The sequence below is a fragment of the Lytechinus variegatus genome, chromosome 16 (assembly GCF_018143015.1).
Source record: "Lytechinus variegatus isolate NC3 chromosome 16, Lvar_3.0, whole genome shotgun sequence".
Classification (NCBI taxonomy): domain Eukaryota; kingdom Metazoa; phylum Echinodermata; class Echinoidea; order Temnopleuroida; family Toxopneustidae; genus Lytechinus; species Lytechinus variegatus.
This window is the reverse complement of record NC_054755.1, coordinates 23,300,073-23,322,609: the sequence shown is the minus strand read 5'-3', so window position 1 is coordinate 23,322,609 and position 22,537 is coordinate 23,300,073. Positions and strand designations below refer to the sequence as shown.

General features: G+C 35.7%; 2 protein-coding genes across 2 annotated transcripts; both read left to right on the top strand.

The window, feature by feature from the left end:
* Positions 1–675: 675 nt before the first annotated feature.
* LOC121430291 lies at positions 676–3,060 on the top strand. The gene is made up of 2 exons (XM_041627568.1): positions 676–820; positions 1,833–3,060. Exons 1-2 carry the CDS (start codon positions 676–678, stop codon positions 2,180–2,182), a joined length of 495 nt encoding a protein of 164 aa, XP_041483502.1. The 3' UTR covers positions 2,183–3,060.
* Positions 3,061–13,055: 9,995 nt separating this feature from the next.
* Positions 13,056–20,701, top strand: LOC121429941 (echinoidin-like). The gene is made up of 3 exons (XM_041627199.1): positions 13,056–13,291; positions 19,458–19,635; positions 20,294–20,701. The coding sequence occupies exons 1-3, from the start codon at positions 13,161–13,163 to the stop codon at positions 20,528–20,530; spliced, it is 546 nt and encodes a 181-aa protein (XP_041483133.1). The 5' UTR covers positions 13,056–13,160; the 3' UTR covers positions 20,531–20,701.
* The last annotated feature ends 1,836 nt before the right edge of the window (positions 20,702–22,537 follow it).

The following is a 22,537-nucleotide window of genomic DNA, read 5'->3' as shown; positions in this document are numbered from 1 at the left end:
CCGACGACCGAATGACCCATAACAATAAAACATTCCTGTACTTGTTTAGGGGTTCATTTCAGGGAATATTTGCCAAGAGTATCGTTTTGTTTCCAATACTTGTTAAGGGTACGGTTTCACACGCCAATACTTGTTAAGGGGTGCATTTTCAGAATATGGAAATTACGTGTTTAGGGTGCTTTTCGAGACCCCATGGTCGCGCATGGTATCCGCTCGTGAATGGAAGTGCCCCCCCCCCCCGGGCAATGATTTCATGAGAAAGTCTGCAAAACCGAGGTTAATTGTCGCCTTATACATCTGGTACAGTTACATGAACTTTGTAAAGTCATGAAATCCATTAAACCTGAAAAACGATCACACTGAAAAAATTCAACACAAATAAGCACACCTGGGACATTGTATTATCATTGCCTGGAAAAAGACCCGACAGACTGATGACATGTCATGCTTATTTTGCTTATTTCTCAGCAATTACACAATGTCGTCCAGAATCCTTGGCGCATTTTTTTTTAAATTAATTACTGTACAAAGTGACACTTGGTCATTTTATTGGATTTTGTATGAACTCATTTTCAAATCGTTACCACAACTGACCTACCACTTTAGTTTATTTTCAATCGTTTGTTATCATTATTGTCAACATCTCTATCATTATCATCGTAATCTGTTAGGTATATGGATGGCTGCGCCGCGACTCTTAAAGAAGCAAGGAAAAGTTGTTCAGACGTTGACCCGAGCTTCGAAGTAAACATAACTGATCTGGAGAAAGATATCCACCACCAAAGAGATGTCGCTCAGAAATGTCTTGCAAAGGTCAAAGGTATGCCTTCCATCTCAACAAAACGATAAACTTTTCTCATTAATATTCAAAGTAACATACAAGTTATCTTTTAAAAGTACTGGTGGTTGGTTTTTTTGTCTCGCCTGTATAGCGGAACGAGACCATGGGCGCCACTTTTCCGACGGCAGCGGTGACGACGGCGGCGTTGTCAACATTGAAATCTTAACCAAAGTTAACGGTTTGAAATGTCTTCATATAACTTAGAAAGTATATGTGGACCTATAGTCCATGAAACTAGGACATAAGGTTGAGCAAGTATTACTTAACTCTGTCCGAGTTTCAGGTCACATGGCCAAGGTCAAGGCCATTTATAGAGTCGATGAACTTAGACCGTGTTCGACATGGAAATCTTAACCAAGGTTAAGTTTTTGAAATGTAATTACTTAAAAAGTTTATGGATCTAGTTCATGAAACTTGGACAAAGGTCAATAGATCAATAGATTTTGACCATGGTGTTGAAATACCATCATAACTTTGAAAGTTATGGATCTACATGTAATTCATGATACTTGGACAGAAGGGTAATCAAGAATCACTGATCGTCTTGCACAAGTCTTAGGTCACATGGTCAGGGTCTAAGGTCTGGTACTATTCATATGAATGTTTTATCACATTGCAATATTGTATTGCGTAATGCAAGCGAGGCTACCAAAGGTGTTACACTTGTTTTCAAAGCTTTTGGAGTATCATCACATTCATCATCATCACCATCGTCATCATCGTCGTCATCATCATCATTATCATCATCATTACATCATTATCATCGTTATTGTTGTTATGATTATTATTATTACTATTATTACCACTATGATGATTATCATTATTATTATTGGTAGTATTATATTACTATTACTACTACTACCACTACTACTACTACTACTACTACTTCTACTACTAGTACTAGTACTACTTCTACTACTACTGTTAATGATAATTATTCAATTGTTTAAAAAGAACAGAAACACCTTTGTCTATTCTATATCACATGCAGAGGCACAGGAGCGTCAAACACAACGAAAGGAGGAAGCGAAGGAGAGGGAAAACGCAAAGATTCAGCTGAAAGCCGATCTAAAGAAATTGGAAGGTTTTAAAAAGCTTACCCTTGAAAAATTCATCGAACGGGTGTACAAGCAGTGGCCTCCCAAGGGGGTTGATAAGTCCAAGTTGCGCAGTCCATCTTCCGCGTCATCGAAGAGTTCGACAAGACGGCTCCTCATCCATGCCATTGCAATCTACCATCCAGATAAGGTGGATAAGAAAAAGCATGGCGTAAAATGGCATGTTTTGTGTGACGAGATTACAAAATGTCTGAATGCTCTTCTTGCGGATGTGAATACATAAATATGTGGGGAAAAGAAACAGCGCCACAGCAGAGGCGTCGGTCCCGCGGGAAGGCAGGGGGGGGGCATCTTCCCCCATTAAAATATTTTGTTGAGGGCAAATATATCGACTCCCCAGGGAAAAAAGGAGATAAATATTGTTATGAAGAAGTATTGGAAATCTCTATAAGACTTGGCATAAAATTACTATCTTAGATTTTTTTCGACAACCCGAAAATTTTTGACATTATTTTTTACTCCCCCCCCCCCCCCTATCCGAAACATGGATTGCCGCCACCGGGAAAGGGGAAAGGCGAATATAAGCAGAGTGGTTTTGGTCGCGTAAACCTATACCTATGTTATTCAATTAATAAGCCCCCCCCCTTCAGAAATTATTTTATTTATGTACGAGTTAATGTATCATTATAGACATATTATTTTATACACACCGTTAACCATCAGAAATGACAAATACATTGTTCCCTATATTACAGTATGACATACTGGAGACATGTCAGCATGTGACGTCACAGAATGTGCATTGCTGATTTCTTAATACCAATATGTTTCTTTTACCTCGTTTATCAAATCCAACTTAACGCTAATGTGAATACCACTCAAAAAGAAAATGGACTAGCAAATTGGTTCTAATCATTGCAGACAAATGGGATAAACTAATCGGTTTGACGAAAATGAATAGAATGGCTAGGATTTGACAAGTTGTATTTCAGTGTATGAATTCAAGCGCCCCCTCCCCCGTCATTATGCATCTCACCCTTACGTTAAGATGTGTAGTAAGAATAATTATCATCGTTTTCTGGGGTTGCCACGCAGTCAAGCTTAGCTTATAGTGGCAACCCCTGCAACCTTCTAATAATCGATGTTTTAATAGAAAATGCATTTTTTTTTGTATGTTTTGCTTGTCAGTTATATGTATATTATTATTGTATTTTCTTTGTTAATATGTTCATGAAGAAGTGTTGCAGAAACCAATAAATGAAAATGAATGGAATGAAATCTGCCCTACCATTCCAAAAGGGCCTAAATCCACTTTTGAACAAAATTGATTTTTTTAATATAAATATATGTATCTTAGACGTGGGAATCAAATGCACCATATCGCATTTGAAAAAAACCTTTGGAGAAGGTTGGTAAAAATTGATAGAAAATTTGAATTTTATTCCAACAGATGCTTAATCTAAACAGTTTTATTAAAAAAGAAGCTAAATCCACTATGTAAAAGGGTGACGAATATCTGATGCAAGCCGTTATCTTTTCTTTGTGTTTTCTTTTCTTAAGTCATGATTTCGGAGTAATCTGAGCAATAACCAGTTGGTTGTGGGAGTTCCAGGTGTAAAAAGAAAGAACCATATGGATGTTAGCATCCGGCCATTTCTTTTTTTTATTAAATTGAATATTTTCCGATGTCTTGTGTTTCGGCTCTAGCAGTGGTGTGGTCATGGTGGTGGGGTTCCAGTTCTTTATTTTTTTCCATTTCATAGTGCTAGCCGTTTTGCTTGAAAAAAAATTCCTTAATCGACTTAATATTTCATTTTAAAAAGATTTAAGCATGGCTTGCTTTTGCATTGGGGATATTGTCATTTTTGTCCTTGAAAGTAGCCAATAGGTTTTTAAACAACGTCTTGTTTATGGTACATGTTTAATAAAAGTTAACTTCTTAGTTTATCTTGCTTCTTAATTTAATCCTGTTAGTTTGATAGTTGCTGATTTGCAGTATTCGTATCAATAAAATTTGCACTTGGTTTTGTATGCTGTCTCTAATGATGATGACGATGATGCTGATGGTGATAGTGACTATTATGGTGGTGATGATGATAATGATGATGACAACGGTGGGGATGGTGATGATGATGGTAATGGTGATGATAAAGATGGTGATGATGATGGTCATGATAATTAATGATGATGATGACGGCGGTGATGATGATGATGATGAGGATGATGATAATGATAAAGATGACATGACAATGATAATAGAAATAAATAATCGATGCATCCATGCTTTCAAATATCGAGTTTCAAATGTATTTTCAATGCTTACCCTTAAATAAATACATAAGTAACATAAAAGTCATATACAAATTTTACATTTCAGCCACCTTTTAATTTACGGATTACAAAAAAAACCCAATATTGTGCATCCTCGAAACGAGAAAAACCTTAAAAAATTAACAACGTTAGCGCAAAATAATTCATTCACCATTATGCAGTGAAAATTGAAAATACTCCCCTAAACATCAAGCGACTGTTTTTATTTATATTGACCATCTATAAAAAAAAAAAATAAATAACTGTATAGATATCGTTGTTTGCTGCCGCACATAAATGTACGACCCCGAAGCAACAGGAATAGTACTCTATACATGACATGTGGCCATACGAACATGTAAAAAACAACATGCTCACGCTAGAGAAAAAGGTGGGAAACTTTGTGCGCGCTTGACCTTTTGGGGTACCTTCATACGTGTTCCCTTTGCCTCATAATCTCACATAAATAAGTAAACATTTGCAAATTCCTTTTCAATGAAATTAACTTGAGAATTGTTACTTTAAAATATGTAATTCACAATAGATATTAATGCAACCTTTCTAGGATTTTATCGTTAGATACCTATAAATGTTAATACTTAAAGGGGAAGTTCACCCTGAAGAAAACTTTGTTGTGAAAATAGCAGAAAAAATAGTAAAAAATATTGGTGAAGGTTTGAGGAAAATCCGTTAAAGAGTAAGAAAGTTATTAGAGTTCAAAAGTTTGGATTTGTGACGTCATAAACGAGCAGCTGCCCCATGTGTTATGTAATATAAAATGTATGAATTTCAAATTTTGTATGGTTCCTGATGACTTAATTTTGTTTTCTTTTCATGATCGGGTATGAAATGATTTGTCTATTGATATACAAAAGTTACAGTAAAAACCATTTTCAATTTTCTGAGAAAATGACATTTCATTGATTTTTCACCATTCGCTATGTAGGAATGCTGCTCGCATATGACGTCACAAATCAAATAATTGAAATTCTAATAACTTTTTAATTATTTGATGAATTTTTCTCAAACCTTCGGCAATATTTTTTATTATTCTTTCTGCTATTTTACAATAAACTTTTTGTCAGGGTGAACTTCCCCTTTAAAAGGGTGCTTAGAATATCGTTATCAGGTCGGGTTATCAAACACGGTTTTCCAGGGCGCCATATTGTCACTGAAACTCGCATTTCAGACTCGCTTTAGTGAATTATGCATATATATATATATGTGTGTGTGTGTTTGTGTGATATTATACATGTACAACAGCTTTGGCAACTCTTTTAAATATTTTGTGAAAGAAATGGATGAAGAGAACAATGGTAGGCGTAGCTTAAATCAAGGTTTATATATACATGTACATAGTGTATCCAAAAAAATATCAAAACATCTTACTTCCTGTTGAGCTCCAGCTGCCATCTTCTTTCTACGAGATCAGTCTAACGACAAAAGATTTCTAGAAAATTTCGATGAGTTGCCTTAGTCGATTTAACTGTGAATTTCCAGAGAGCGGTGTTTATTGTCAAAGAGGTAATACATATTAAGTCGAAATCGGGTGGTCTCCAAACATGCCAAAAGTAGAAAGCTTCTGAGTTGAGTGGTAGTTATTGCTCTAGTTCGTGTTTCCGATCCTGATTGTTGGACAAGGCAACAGATTATGAATTATCCAAACGGCTGGCGTAGTTATATACTATAGCTGAACGTAAAAGAGAGTTACGTTGTCTTTTGAATTAAGATAATTATCGGTGCACCGACTTTTCAGTGAATTGTTCGTGAATTTCCTGGATTTTCCGCATTCTTTTCATGACCACGTACTTCCACACAACCCTCGAACGCGCATGCCAAAATCACCTCACAACAATTGATTGGTTAATGGACTTTGCGCAATTGCACGCCCAATAAAAAGTGCGCGTGCGTATGCAAATTGGTATTCATAGGGCGTGTCTGACTGTGATGACACAAAAAAGAAAATAAAGAAAAAAATGGTCTAATGAAAAGGAAATTTAAATCCTAGATTAACGCTTAAAAATGTAGTTTATGTATTTATTAATCGAGGAATGTAGAATGTTAGAATCAGCTCATCCGAAAAATCTCAAGTAACACAAGTCACGTGCTCATGACCAATAAAATAACACGATACTTCGAAGACTGAGAGTATGTTTACCCCTTTTATTGAACATGTTTTCCAATATCTCCGACGTTCAAGGAAGTTACGCGTTATCATAAACTTACCACCGAAACAGAAAAGTTCTTCTCTTGTTTTTTAAATACGTGCAAGTTGATTGCAATCAAATTTCAAAGAATCTTTAGTTAGGACATGTGGATAGACATCTCTTATCTGCTAATTATAACTGATGTCTACTAGCTGTGTTATCTATCACTGTAATATAATCTGTATTGATCCTTAGTTACAATGGAGTACAGATTGGAGGTTCCTGGGACTCCTGGGACTATGCGAAACTGATTTTGCATGATACCCTACCATGAGAACATAAAATTGGGTATAAAAGAAATCTACCTGCCTTCATATTTTTTATATTCTTTTCCAAAAAATAATATGTGTGGACCTAACCCCATTTGCAACTAAACTGAAATGGACCGAACCCCTTTTGAAAAAAAGTGATTATTCTTTGCCATTTAAGTTCACTTTTGAATAGGAATTTCAACTTTTCTTTGGTATCATCTTATAGAGCTACTAAAAAGAGCTAAAAAAAAGGCTACTTGACTTAAAAATCAAATTTGATGAAAATTGACCTGACCGCTTTTGCAAGTGAGCTCTTCAAATATTGATGATTTTGCCATACAGAGCGCGATTAACGTGCAATTTCGACTTCTGTGATCGTTAAATGCTTGAGCCCCACTTTTCTTTAGCCCTGTTTCGTTTCACACTGCATCTCTCGTGGTGCTAGCACCACAATAATCCGGCTAACCCTGCTTTTTTGCAGGGCCAGATAGTACTGTAGTCTGTACTACTGTGCTAGCCCACTTTTCTAAAACGTATAGAGTGTGAAAACGGAGTGGGCTAAGCTTAACTCCGGGAAACTGGTGGGGCTAAGACCCCCCCCCCTTAGCCCCACCAATTTCCTGGGGTTAAGGGAAAAAAAGTGCAGTGTGAAAAGCATATAGGTGGAAGCCACGGCAGCTGATCATTGGAACCTTGGCATGGACTGTCCTAGTCCAGATTGGACCTGGGGGAGGGGGTTCTTATTTTTATTTGGCAACCAGTCAATATGACTATTTTCGCCATAGTATATAATTATGTTATATTATTAACTTTTTTTACTTAAAATTGAAAAAAGTAAAAGTCAAATATTTATTTTTTTCCTTTCTTTTTTCTTTTCTATGTTTTTTTTTGTCATTTCTTCTTTTTTTTATTAGGATATCTACTAGGATTTAAAGTCGAGTAGGTGTGTCTCACAAATTAAAACCAGGGCTATTGTTTTAAATATGTTATAGGCCTATAGTATGCAAGCAGGATGGAGATTACAGAGAAAGACATTAGGAAAATCACAGCTCCACTCCTACACCCGTACCGGCATGACCGGAGTATGGGGATACGTCTGCCCCGTTGATGTAAACATCAACGTCGGTGAAGTCTCGATCTTTCCCGGAGGGAGATGAGACGCCTTGTCCCTGGGCCTAATCACAACTGGCAGGCCATAGATATTCATTCGAGCCATTGCACAATTTTTAAATTTGATATTGCTGATTGACAAAAATGAATGTATATGACTGACAATCTAACACTGATTCTAGGGAGGGTACCTACTGAACTTACTTTTTCCAAATTGGAAAGATATATCACCATTACTGAACTATATTTTTACTGGCGGAAGAATTAGGGTCATTTTACTCTCTCAAGTGATGAATTTGGTCCCGTCAGGTGTAGTCTTCATAAATGCTGATTTATTTTTATAAAATGAGCCGGTCGAGGTACCCTTTTCCGGTCAGATATGGAATGTCAGACATTTATCCTATTCACTGGTAGTAAACATTCAGCCCTCGAATTTCCTCCTTATTTTTTATGAATTCTTTTTAAGTGCCACTTTAACACACGAGTCTATGGGAAATGAATTAGGCCTGTGAGCCCCTTGGTGTTTGGAAGTTCCCTTTCTCAAAGCTAACATAGAGGGCACATGTCTCCCAATCTCTAATCAGCGCCAAGGGGAGGGAGATGAGTGGATACATAACGCTCAAAATAGTGTGATGGTGGGAGATTGGGTACGAAGGGGATGCTTGTTGGTCACCTGAGTTATGGCCTGGGGGTGTTTCACAAAGATTTAAGTATGACTTAGGTCGCACTTAAATGTCGACGTGTACATGATATGCAACGCGCAATCTTATTGATCAATACGCAGTAGTGCGCGTCCTCTTGGCATGATCTGACCAATGCTGTCATGCCTTTTATACTGCGCGCAACTAGGCATTTAAGTGCGACTCTAAGTCATACTTAAATCTTTGTGAAACACCCCCCTGGTATGTTTGCAAGTACGGCAGATGGAAACATCACGTAGTTGTGATGTGTCCATGGTGACGAGGATTGAAAATCATGAAGTGGTGGATGGGGCAGTTTTTAAAGGTATATTTGTGAGCCCAGGTTATCAGGTTCAACCGTATCTATTTTATACCGTCACTTTGAATAGGTTGAATTTTGATTTGGAAGATCACATTGGACACCAAATCACATATGGGTGGAATGTGTTGTAAAGATGTTTGGGGGCATTATCATCACAGGAAAGGGGTAAAAAGTAATATATATATATTAGGCGGAAAATATTACCAATAATCAGATTTAAAGGCAAGGTACTTATTTCTACAATATTATTAGTCCATATCAATTCTAACAAGCAAAATGGAGAAAGTGTCACAACTTACCCCGCCTCTATCTAACTAAACAATTGATGCGAACGCGAAGCGCGAGCTAAAAAAAACGATATTCTGACCCAAAACCTAGGATTCTAAGCACTTATCAAAACACTGAACAAGATCAACATGTTTATAGAATTGATGCCAGGAGCGAGATGAAAATAAGTTATTTATTGACTTGAAACGGTAACATTTGACATACTTAAATTACAGCTTTCTGTAATACATGAAGATATTACGTATCTCACTAAATTTGCCTGTCAAAGAATACCAGCGCTTAGCGCGAGTTTATTTTTTATATTCAGTACTTTTTGTAAGCATGAACAGAATGCAATGGAAACTCGAATCGTGAGCAAAATAATTTGTACAGTAAACAAATATATCAGGCTTTGAGAAAGTATAGTGGAATTATTTATCCGAGGTTGGTCTGGCAATTACTATTTTTCCAGAGGGGGGAACCCCGAGGGAAATATAGTAGTTTTGCCAGTCCAACCAAGGATTAATAATTCCCACTATGCTTTCGAATGAAAAGCCATATATATGTCCTACTTTTAATAATTTATAACCAAAGCTTGCAAAGTCCGGTTAATTGAGTTGAATTACCTACTTTTCTCCGAGCCATCGCGCTCAGCGGAGCGCAGATTAGTGCCTGCGCCGACGCATCGCTGGACTTGCCCGGGAGAGAGAGCGCGCTGGCCGGTACGCATGAGAGATTAGCTAGATTTTGTGAAATAATGACGTCAGACCTCGATATATCCAAAAATATATCGAGGTATGACGTCACACAACCTCATAGTTGAAATATATTCGGCCACATGATGCTATTTGAACCATATCACTATACAGGATTCAATCTATGTAGGATATAATTATATTGACTTAAGAATTGGATATTCAACGCTCCATGGTATCCAAGTGAAAAGATTAACCATGTTAACAGGGAATGCGAGTGCGAAATGTGACCGTTTTATGTTATGACCCAATATTTTTTTTTCTTTTTCCAATTATCCCCTTCCCTTTTTGTTTCACCTGCATAGCAGAGTGAGACTATAGGTGCCGCTTTTCCGACGGCGGCGGCGGCGCGTTAACACCAAATCTTAACCAAAGGTTAAGTTTTTGAAATGACAGCATAAAATAGAAAGTATATGGACCTACTTCAAAGGCCAAAGGTCATTTAGTGTCAATGAACTTAGACCATGTTGGGGGAATCAACATCAAAATCTTAACCTAAGGTTAAGTTTTTTAAATGTCATCATAACTTAGAGAAAATATATAGACCTAGTTCATGAAACTTGGACATAAGGTTAATCAAGTATCACTTAACATCCTGCTTGAGTTTCACGTCACATGACCAAAATCAAAGGTCATTTAGGGTCAATGAACTTTGGCCGAATCGGGGGTATCTGTTGAATTACCATCACAACTTTGAAAGTTTTTGGATCTGATTCATGGAACTTGGACATAATAGTAATCAAGTATCACTGAACATCCTGTGCAACACTCTAAAAAATGAAGTGCTAATTCAGCTCTTAAAGAGTGTGTATAGTGACTGCACTTCGGAGTGCTGATTTGTCTAGTTCAAATTTGAACGAGAAAAATCAGCACTCCGAAGTGCAGTCACTATACACGCTCTTTAAGAGCTGAAATAGCACTTCATTTTTTAGAGTGAAGTTTCAGGTCACATGATCCAGGTCAAAGGTCATTTAGGGTCAATGAACTTTGGCCAAATTGGGGGTATTTGTTGAATTACCATAATAACTATGAAAGTATGTTGTTCTAGTTCATAAAATTTGAACTAGACAAATCAGCACTCCGAAGTGCAGTCACTATACACGCTCTTTAAAGGACAAGTCCACCCCAACAAAAACTTGTTTTGAATAAGAAGAGAAAAATTCAATAAGCATAACACTTAAAATTTTATCAAAATCGGATGTAAAATAAGAAAATTATGATGACATTTCAAAATTTCGCTTCATTTCACAAAAACAGTTATATGAACGAGCCAGCTACATCCAAATGAGAGAGTCGATGATGTCATTCACTCACTATTTCTTTTGTTTTTTATTGTTTGAAATATGAAATATTTTGATTATCTTGTCATTGTCATGTGAAATTAAGTTTAATTCCTCCCTGAACACGTGGAATTCCATTATTTTAGCATTTTGTGCTTCAGGCAAGGAGGTCCTAATCGTCAAATTAGTACAAATTGAAATATTGTATAATTCAAACAATAAAAAACAAAAGAAACAGTGAGTGAGTGACAACATCAACTCTCTCATTTGGATGTAACTGGCTCGTTCATATAACTATTTTGTTGAAAATAAGCGAAACTTTGAAATGTCATTACTTTCTTATTTTACATCCGATTTTGATGAAATTTTCAGCATTGTGCTTGTCTGATTTTTCTCTATTGATTCAAATCAACATTTTTCTGAGGTGAACTTGACCTTTAAGAGCTAAATTAGCACTTCATTTTTTAGAGTGTTAGAGTAATCAAGTATCACAGAACATCATGTGCGCACTAGGTCACATGCATGACCAAGGTCAAAGGCCAATGAACTTTGGCCGAATTGGGGGTATCTGTTGAATTACCATCATAACTTTGAAAGTTTATGGATCTGATTCATGAAACTTGGACATAATAGTAATCAAGTATCACTGAACATCTTATGCGAGTTACAGTAGTTTTCAAAGTCAGCACTGATGCTATATTGAATCGCGTGATGCAGGTGAGACCGCCAGAGGCATTTCACTTGTTTTGTTCACATTTCTATTTTCTTCTTATCCTGCTCTCTTCACTTTTTTATAATATATTTTTTTACATATTTTCTTCTTCGTGTAGCGCGATCGAAGCCCGCGGCGGGTGGGTTCCTGGAAGCATAGCCCTTGGCAGCTTTAGAATTATGATATCTCCAGAGGGCATATTTATATTTATATGAAGTCAACATCCTAAAATTACCAAGTTAATCCTATTAGAACCTTTTGTTTGTTTAAAGATATAGGACCAGACAACAACAAGATACACTACAGTGTTCATCACTGACGATGTGTATAAAACCTAAAATGCAATAGGTGGGGGGCCTATTTAATCGTACTCTTCATAATTTTGATATTTCTTATTTGTTTAATTTCACGTATTTTTATATATTCCTGATTTTCTGTGAACTTTTTATGTGCCAGTCTCCGGACTGCTTAACAAAGTCTTTATTTCAATAACCGAATTAAATTAAAATATTGTCAATATTGGTAATTAGGGGGTTTTAGAAGGGAAAATGAGGAAATGCGAGCGAGCGTAGAGAGTGGACTTGGAAATTTGTGCGCATTTTCAAATCTATTTCTTTAAATATTCTTGCGTTTCCAATCTTTTCACTTCTAGTCAGGGGCGGAAATCTCTCCCAAAAGGTAGGGGGGACAAGGGTCTGGAAAATTTGACAAGCAAAAAAAAAGGCTATTACCTAAAATTTGAGGTCATTTCAATCAAAATATATTTGACAAGCAAAAAAAAAAGGTCATCTCGTCCCAAAACGCTCGTTTTATTCCCATTTTGAGTGATATAGTTCTTAGCATCACCAAAGACCCAAAATAGTAGGGGGGGACATTTGATATTGTGTCCCCCTACTATTTTGAGTAGGGGGGACACGTCCCCCCTGAGATTTCCGCATATGCTTCTAGTGCTGCTCGTTAAATTTCTTATAACATTGCACAAAATGGTAATTAATGAATTCACGTTCGCCATGGAAAGCATGGGTGTAAAGTCACCGCCAAGATGTTTATTGAAATTGGGTTCTAATGATTATGTAGAGATTTGTCTTAAGTCTCCTTCATTTTGGTGCGACCCTCCCATTTGTATACCTTTACCTACCTGTATTATTTTCCTACTATTTTTCAATAAAACTTTTTGGCAGGGGAAACTTCCCCTTTGAAGCGGAAATTCGACGTAAACCGGATTCTGTTTGCTACTTCCGAAACTCATCCACGCAAAAGAAAACTTACACCACAGCGTTTTACTATAAAAACAAAATCATTTGCAGAAGTTTTACTAATCTAAGCCCTGTGTTTGCCTAAGTCACCTGGAGAATATTTAAGACAAGATGAATGCTCAGGGGAAGATGCCGTTGTTCTTTTTCTCTTTGGTTATCATCATGGCTGCGTGTTCTACCGGGGCACGGGCGGGATGCTGTTGTCCTACATACTGGACTGCTTTCGGACAAAACTGCTACAGGTAAAACAAAATGATCAACAAGCTTAATTCTTTTTAATTTGTTAAGTGGCTGTGGCATTGTGAATTTGAAGTATCGGACAATCGTAGATCAGGTTTGCAGTGATCTAAGGCAACATTGACAAACATGTATGGGGCGCAGTTTGTACCAAAATTATATAGAGCAATTATTTGTTATATAATCATTTTTTAACAAATAATATCAATTATATATATATATATATATAATTAACATTTTATTCATAAATAATTACTATTTTATAATTTGGAAAACAAATAAAAATTATTTATAAATAATGAAAACATCATTATTTATAAATAATGGAAAACCAATAATCATTATTTATAAGTAATGAAAACAAAAAATAATCATTTATTAATAATGGAAAACAAATGATAATTATTTATAAATAATGGAGGGTTGAATTGCTATTATTAATAGATAATGAAGCGTGGCTCGTATTTATATATAAATAATGAAAATTGTAAAATTATTAAATGGTAGTTATTTATAAATAATATGTTATTTATATATGTATAATTGATATTATTTGTTAAATAATGATTATATAACAAATAATTGTTCTATATAAATTTGGTACAAACGGCGCCCCATAATATGGGCATAAAAATTATGGCTCTCGATTTAATATTAGTCATGTTAGTTAAATCAATGAGAATTAGATAAACATTATTATCAGTGCCAAAGCCTGATTACCGCATTTTATAAAAGGATGTCAATCAGCAAGTTAACTTTGCTCGCTTACTTTTATGTATTCATTAACGTTTTGCCTTTGTGTATGACCATCTCACCCAGTAAACTCTGACGTCATTATTTGCAATTTGTCGTTATTTGTGATGAACAACATTGATTTATCAGAAATTAGTCTCAATTTAAACAATATAATAGCATGGTGCAATGCTAACAAACTGACAATGTTACGAAAACTGAATATATGTTGTTTAAAAATGGACGAAAATATTATCAGGACAATCGTCACGGAAAGGAACTTTATTATATAGAATGTGTTGAATCAACATCATTTCTTGGTATATGTATTGATAAAAACCTTACATGGAAGAAACAGGTTGACATTCATAGGCGGATCCAGATGGGGGCCCGAGGGTCCCCCCCCCCCGCCCCTATTGGCGGAGCAAAAAAAAGGAGGGAAAAAAGAAAAAAAAAGAGAAAAAAGGAAAAAGGAGGGAAAATAGAAAAGAAAAAAGAAAAGGAGGAAGACGAGCAAAGATGAGGGGAAGACTTGGAAAATAAAAATAATCTTTCATGTCTCTATTTGAAATTTACGCTCGCACTTCGTGCGATTGTCATTGTGATTATCATGATCTTGTTCAATATAGAGTTTATATCAAGTTTGGAAGTAAATATACAAAACGAACTTTCATTATTTTGTGTGACTTAGAATTTTATTTTTTAAAAGTGCTCTGTAAAAATGTCAGTTTTACGGTCTTAACATTAAAATGTTCTGCTCGCGCCGCGCGGGCGCAAATTTTGGTTTATCAGGCACCTTTTATTTTCGTGTATTCCATAGAATTTTAAAAATATCCCTTTTCAGGTGCGATTGTAAAAACGTATCAGCTAGCGCTGCACGCTCGCACTTTGATTAGCGAGATATGTGTGTCTCAATATTGATTATACAATAAATTACTTAAAATCTAAATTTTTATGACATTGTATGAAAAAAATTTAGGCTCGCAATTTGCGCTCGCTTTCACGGTTCGAATATATTAACTGATAAATCCTATTCATAATTACAAAAGTGCTTGAAATGTTCAATTTTCAGATCAAATATCATCAGATTTCGCGCCCTCGTTGGGCATTAATGAATAAGATATTAATTTAATAATTAATTTGTCCCTTTTGTTTCATCTCGTGCTTAGCAAGAGGAATAGGAACACAGTCATTATTTTCATAAGATGACATGCCAAGGATGTCCCGATCCTATGTCAAAACTCTTTTTTTTCAGATCAGAATATCAAATTATTAAAGCTCGCGCTTCGCGCTCGCTTTGATTTTATGATAAAAGATTTAGAATGCCTGGATCCTAGGTCTAAATATGAAACACGCGCACGTATGTTTATACAGATACTCAACTTGTTCTCTTATTTCAAATCATTTTCCAGTTTCAGATCACATTATCAAAAAGCTTTTGCTCGCGCTTTATGCTCGCATTATTAATTTACGAAGATTCCCTATTCAGAAGCGGATCTAGAGGGGGTGGGGGGGTTGCAACCCCCCCCACAAAAAAAAATCCGGGGACCATTTTTTTTAAATCTTATCTTTTTTGCCAGTGAGTACGTACGTATCAGTGACAAGCTGTTCATAATAAAAGTATTAGGCTAACAATGCTTATTCCAAGGTCCCCAATTCTTTGTATCTGTGTTGTTAAACTGGCCTTACATTACAGGAAAATGCAACTTAATTTTGATTTTACAAAGTTTCATGGGGGTTAATTTGGCAAAGACCTCTATACCAAAAAATAGTGGTGTTTTAGATGCAAGAAAACTCCATTTTCACACACAGATTTTCAAAAATTTTCCCTACTGTGGGAGCGGGGACACCCCCCTCCCCCCACGCTCGCTCCGCTCGCTTGGACTCGGTCGCTACGCTCCCTCGCATACCACCCCAACCCCCCTTTATAAAAAGCTGGATCCGCCCCTGCTATTACTCATTATTTTCATGATTTACAAAACGTGAATAGAGTGTCCCGTTTTTAGGTCTAAATCTCGTTTTTTTCCGGCTTCGCGCTCGCATCAAATTATTGATTGTTTAGTTATATAGCTATCCTGTTCACTATTACAAAAAAATGATTAAAATTTTCCATTCTTTACTTAGAATTGTAAAAAAAACTAAAAAGCCCCCACATGTAATGGAAAGAGTGACATTCTTAAAATCATAAATAGATCATCTGCACCAAATTGATATTCTTTTGGCTAGAATATCCTATTTTTCTGGACTCTCATGGATGGCCTTCTCATGTCAAATCGCTGTATTAGTATTCAAATTTGAAGCACACTCTTGATCGCAATTGTACTTAATTCATTACAGGGGAAGTTCAACCTCGGTTAAAAGTCATTGTAGAATAGCAGAAAAAAATAAAACGTTAATGGTGAGGGTTTTAGGAAATCAATCAAAGATTTAAAACGCTATACTTTTATATTTCAATGGTGACGTCATTTGCGAGCAGCTTTCCCATATTTGGTGTATAGAAAATATTAATGAAATGTAATTTTCTAGAAAAATCCATTTTTTTTTATCTTCAGTTTATATCAAGCGACAAATCATTTCACTGACGCTCCTGAAATATTTTTTAAAGCAATTATGAACCATTTTTAGTGCATAAAATGTCATGGGGCAGCTTCCCATATATGACGTCAAACCCTTTGGGAACCTGGCATCCACTTGGACTAGCTGCATTGAGGTATTGCTCTATAAAGACTGAACAATAATTGTATCATTTACATTTAACGTATCACATTAATCAGGGGCAGATCCAGGATTTTCCAAGGGGGGCACATTTTCCTGAAAAATGACATGCAAAAAAGTTTTCCGCCTACTAACTCGTAAACAAAATAAATAGCAAGCAGAAAAGGGTCTCGCTTTAAAAAGGGGGCACACTTGAGTTAGCATATTTGCTAAGATTTTAATAATTACCTCTCAAGGGGGGGGGGGCACGGGCCAGCTGTGCCCCATGGATCCGCCAGTGACATCACTGGCGGATCTATTCATCATGATCCATCATGATATGGAAATTTAAAAAAATACTTTTATTACAGAATGTTCAGTTATTTTTTTTATCCAGTTTAAATTATGAAAGTAGTTCGACGTAGACCCGAACTTGTTCGTTTCAGAGGGTTAGTGGCTGCACACATTGGTGTTTACATTTTAAAAATCGTTGGGTTTGTATGTAAAGCGTTGTTCTGCTTACGAGCTTAAGATCCTTTCATCATGCAGTCACTAATTGAAATCATTTTGGCAAGAAAATGATTGAGTTTAGATCTTAAATGATGAACAAGTGGAATGCCTCTGGCCGTCTCACCTACATCACGCGATTCTATAGCAGCAGTGCTGACTTGGAAAACTACTATAATTCGCACAAGATGTTCAGTGATACTTGGTTACTCTTATTTCCACCTTTATGAACTAGACCAATACACTGTACAGAGATAGGATGGTAATTCAACAAATGCCCCCAATGTGGCCAAAGTTCATTGACCTCACATGACCTTTGACCTTGATCATGTGACCTGAAACTTGCACAGGATGTTCAGTGATACTTGATTACTATTATGTCCAAGTTTCATGAATCAGATCCAAAAACTTTTAAAGTTTTGATTGCAATTCAACAGATACCCCCAAATCGGCCAAAGTTCATTGACCCTAAATGACCTTTGACCTTGGTCATGTGACGTGAAACTCATGCAGGATGTTTGGTGATACTTGATTAACCTTATGTCCAAGTTTAATGAACTAGGTCCATATATTTTCTAAGTTATGATGACATTTCAAAAACTTAACCTCAGGTTAAGATTTTGATGTTGATTCCCCCAACATGGTCTAAGTTCATTGACCCTAAATGACCTTTGACCTTGGTCATGTGACGTGAAACTCATGCAGGATGTTTGGTGATACTTGATTAGCCTTATGTCTAAATTTAATGAACTAGGTCCATATACTTTCTAAGTTATGATGTCATTTCAAAAACTTAACCTCAGGTTAAGATTTGATGTTGACGCCGCCGCCGTCGTCGGAAAAGCGGCGCCGATAGTCTCACTCTGCTATGCAGGTGAGACAAATACAACATAATATTTAATCAGTTTTTATAGCCCATTTCGTCGACAAGATGATATGGATGATAATCATAATGTAGCCTATCTTTATCATCTTTACCTCTGCCATTTTTACATCTGCCAATTTTACATCAGCCATTTTTACCTCTGCCATTTTTACCTGTGCCATTTTTACCTTTGCCATTTTTACCTCTGCCAATTTTACCTCTGCCATCTTTACCTCTGCCATTTTTACCTCTGCCATTTTTACCTTTGCCATTTTTACCTCTGCCATTCTTACCTCTTCCATTATTACCTCTGCCATTTTTACCTTTGCCATTATTACCTCTGCCATTATTACCTCTGTCATTTTTACCTGGCACCGTCTGCAATATGCTAAGCAAAAAGATTGGAATACTTTATAGATTGAGGAATTATGTAATAAATAGAATTTTAGTCATATTATACAACTCATTTATTTTTTCCACATATAACGTATGGTCTGGAAGTATGGGGTGGGACGTGCAAAACAACCCTGAACCATATATTATTACTTCAAAAAACGAATAGCTAGAATAATGACGTTCAATTATCACTCTGCTCCTTTATTTTATGATATAAATATTCTCGATATTTTTAAACAATACCAATATTTGATAGGAGTATTTATGCACGAATTAATTAATAATCGGTTGCCACATAGTTTTATTGATTATTTTTCATTTATAGACCATCCTTACAATACAAGAAATAGAGAAAAGCGAAATGTTAATCTTGACAAAAATAATACCAAATTGGGAAAACAATCAATTTCATTTTCTGGTCCTACTTTATGGAATCATCTGCCAAGTAATATTAGAAACACCCCCAGTCGTATGATATTTAGCAAGTCGTTAAAAATAATGCTACTGGAAGATTATAATTAATTTGGTATGGTAAAATACTGCCTGAAAACAAATAATTGCACATAAAGATTTTGTGAATAATTAAGATATTTTTACTTGTAAATAGTGTAAATATGTTCACTGAAAATGATCGAAATTTTCTGCAGCAGTAATAAGTAGAATTAGTATTTAATTTGATGTACAATATTGAGATTTAGTTAAATTCATTGTTTAAACTATGATAATGACATTATTTGGGGCAAACCTTGATTAGCATCTTGCTATGTAATTGTACCGGACAGTGATATTTGGTAATAAATTCAATTCAATTTCGTTTTGTGGCCATGCATGGGAATGTAATTTTCTTTTGTGTTTTAATGTGATCGATTATGACTATGATCCCCCAATAGCAGATTTTAATGTTTATTCTGTATTAAAAATTCTAATATCATTTGTCCCTGGGCCTCCGCCCTCTTTCCAATCCGTTCTACATGTAGGTTTTTTGCCTACAACACAACTTGGGAGGACGCAGAAAACTACTGCCAGTCGTATAGTGTGCCCTCTCTCGGCAGTGGAGGGACAGTTATCGACAGCCTTGGGCACCTTGTTTCTATCCATTCTCAGGAAGAACAAAACTTCATCTCAACAGTTTTCACAACTTCCCGGAAAAAAGAGGTAAGAAAAAGCATAAAGATCAAGATCAGGGGGGGGAACAGGTAAAAGAGAAGGGTGTACTATTTTTTGAAAATCAGTGTCTAAATCTATCACAAAAATGGGATTTTCTAACTTAAAATGTCGAAATTCTTCACCCAATGCTCTTTATCTGGCCCCTCATTTTTTTTTTTTGGGGGGGGCTCATTATACCAACAGGCAAATACAAAAATATGTCTTTTGCATTCGGCTGAAAAAAAAACACACAACATAATATTCACACAAGCCCAGCATGAAAAGAATAATATTTATAATAAAGTTGCTCACAATTTAGATCACGTGATGACGGCCGAGTTTAAGCATACGTCCATGTTTTTTTTTTGCATATACATTACACTCTCATACTTCTATAAAATATTTTATATATCTCTTTACCCTGGGATAAACTTTTAATTCACATTCAATGTTTTATTATACTTATTTTGATTTTATGTTTATATATTTGCATTTGTTCTCTAAAGCGCTAAATGATAGATTTAGGTTAATATAAGCGCTATAATCTTATCATCATCACAATTATTATCATTTATCATATTATTACTAAAATCATTCATCATTATTATTAGTACTATTTGTTATTACTGTCATCATTGTTATTATTATTATTTTGTGCATATCTCAGACTGCACCGACGGCCATGTGGCTTGGACTACACGATATATCAACTGAAGGTGAATTCGAATGGACAGACGGGACTCCGATGGACTTCACCAAGTGGTCACCAGGACAACCAGACGACTATCGGACGCGGGAGGATTGTGGGCAGATGAGAAGCGATTATGGAAACAACTTGTGGAATGACGCAGGATGCCAAAGTGGCAGTATACCCTATTTCATCTGCAAACTTCCTGCTAATTAGGCCTATATTGAGATGAAATCTACCATACACAGTGATAACGACAATGACGTCAGCGGCGGTGGTGATAAGAAAAACTTGGAACTGAATTCAAAAGACCTTTTTCGTATAAAGCAACTACCAATTATATCCATTATTAAATTTTTGAAATGAGGATGACAATTTACTGGCCAAACTGCACTGTTAAAAAACCCTGATTTTACAGAAAAATAAAAGAAGATTTTGCAGAAAGCAATACCAGAATCATTCTTTAAATTCATGAAACAGGAATTTTTCTGCAATTTAACAGAACAGGTCTTTTAGAAAAAGGGGAAAAGAGTGTTTTATTTAAGGAAATTTGTAAGATTACACACACCAAATATCAGTTTCCTGTAAGATTACGCAATCTGGTAAGATTACAGGTGTTCTCGAGACTCTGCTGCAGGAACTTCTTTTAGTTTAAGGATAAATTTTCTAACAGTGTGCAGTGGCGTAAAGATAAGGGGTTTGGGGCGCTTGTCTCCCCCCCCCAAAAAAAAGGAAAAGAAAAGCGAAGCGATCGAAGAATTGGCAGGAGGGAAGTGTATAATAGGATATTATTTCTGAATAAAATTATGTCAAAATCTATCTCAAGATTTTTTTGTGTGATAAAAACTGTCGAAAATTTTGCTTGCTCGCAACTTTTTATCAAATTTGCCCGAAACGCCCTGTCAATCAACTTCAAATTTCGGGGCTCTTTATGCCAGTGAATCCCGGGGGGCACTCCCATTGACGAGTGGATATCATGCTGACCATGGTGTCTCGAAAAGTACCCTAAACAAATATTTTCCATATTCTGAAAAAAAAGTATTGGAAACAAACCGATATCCTGAATTGAACCCCTATATAAGTACAGCGATATTTTAATTGTTATGTCGAGGACGTCGGTTTTACCTTTACCAATACATGTATTTTTTTTTTTTTTTTTTTTTTAATAATATTTTATTTTCTTCCTCTTTCAAAACAATAAGTTGACAATCACAATTCATATAAATAAAGATTCTTTGCATGTATACAAGCAATTAACAGTCAAACAAATAAATATAGCCATATTTCTCTTCTATCATGTCTATAACAATATGAAACTTTTTTTTTTTTGTAAGAGAAAAAAAAAAATTACCTCAATATCATGTTAATATCAAAATTATGTCAAATCAAATAAGAAACTCTACAAGCCTTCAAGAGGAAGATTACATATATATGTTTCACTCACCCACGCACCCCACACTCCCTACTACACAATATACCACCCCCCCCCAAAAAAAAAAAAAAAAAAAAAAAAAAAAACACACACACGCCCTCACACACACAGAAGACCCCCCCCCCCCCTCCCAGGCAGCAAACATACCATTGCACACTCGCATTCACACGCGGACATACCATTACACACTCACAACACCAGCAGACACATCACACCTGTTTGCATTCCATGTCTCATTCACCCTCAGTTCTTCCCATTTCTTTACATGCAAACTCAATTTGCCCGATTTTATAGCCAAGCATTTTTCTTCCTCCCTACGTTCTGCAATATATTTTTGTATTTTATGGCAGGAAGGAACCTGACTATTGGTTCTGGATTGGAAAATGGCATGTTTGATGAAAAAGATTATACTGTTTACACAATTATTTCTATTCGTACTTCCAGATAATCCCAAATGTATATCTCTCCATTCTAAATCTCTTAATTCAGATATACAAAAATATTTAATAAAAAATTCCCATAAAGGTTTTACCTTAGAACAATTTAGAAAAATATGCATGTATGATTCGGTTTCCCTGCCACAAAAAGAGCATAAACTGTCTTTAACATACCCAAATCTCAATAACTGTTCTTTGGTATAAATCGCCCCGTGTAAAAGTAAGAACTGGAATTCTCTTTGTTTCCTAATCAACGTTGTGCTCCTGGTTTGGGAAAACCTATTACACATTTCAACATCTGTAAAATTCAAATTAATGTTTTTATCTTTCAATGTTAAATTATACGTTTCCCGT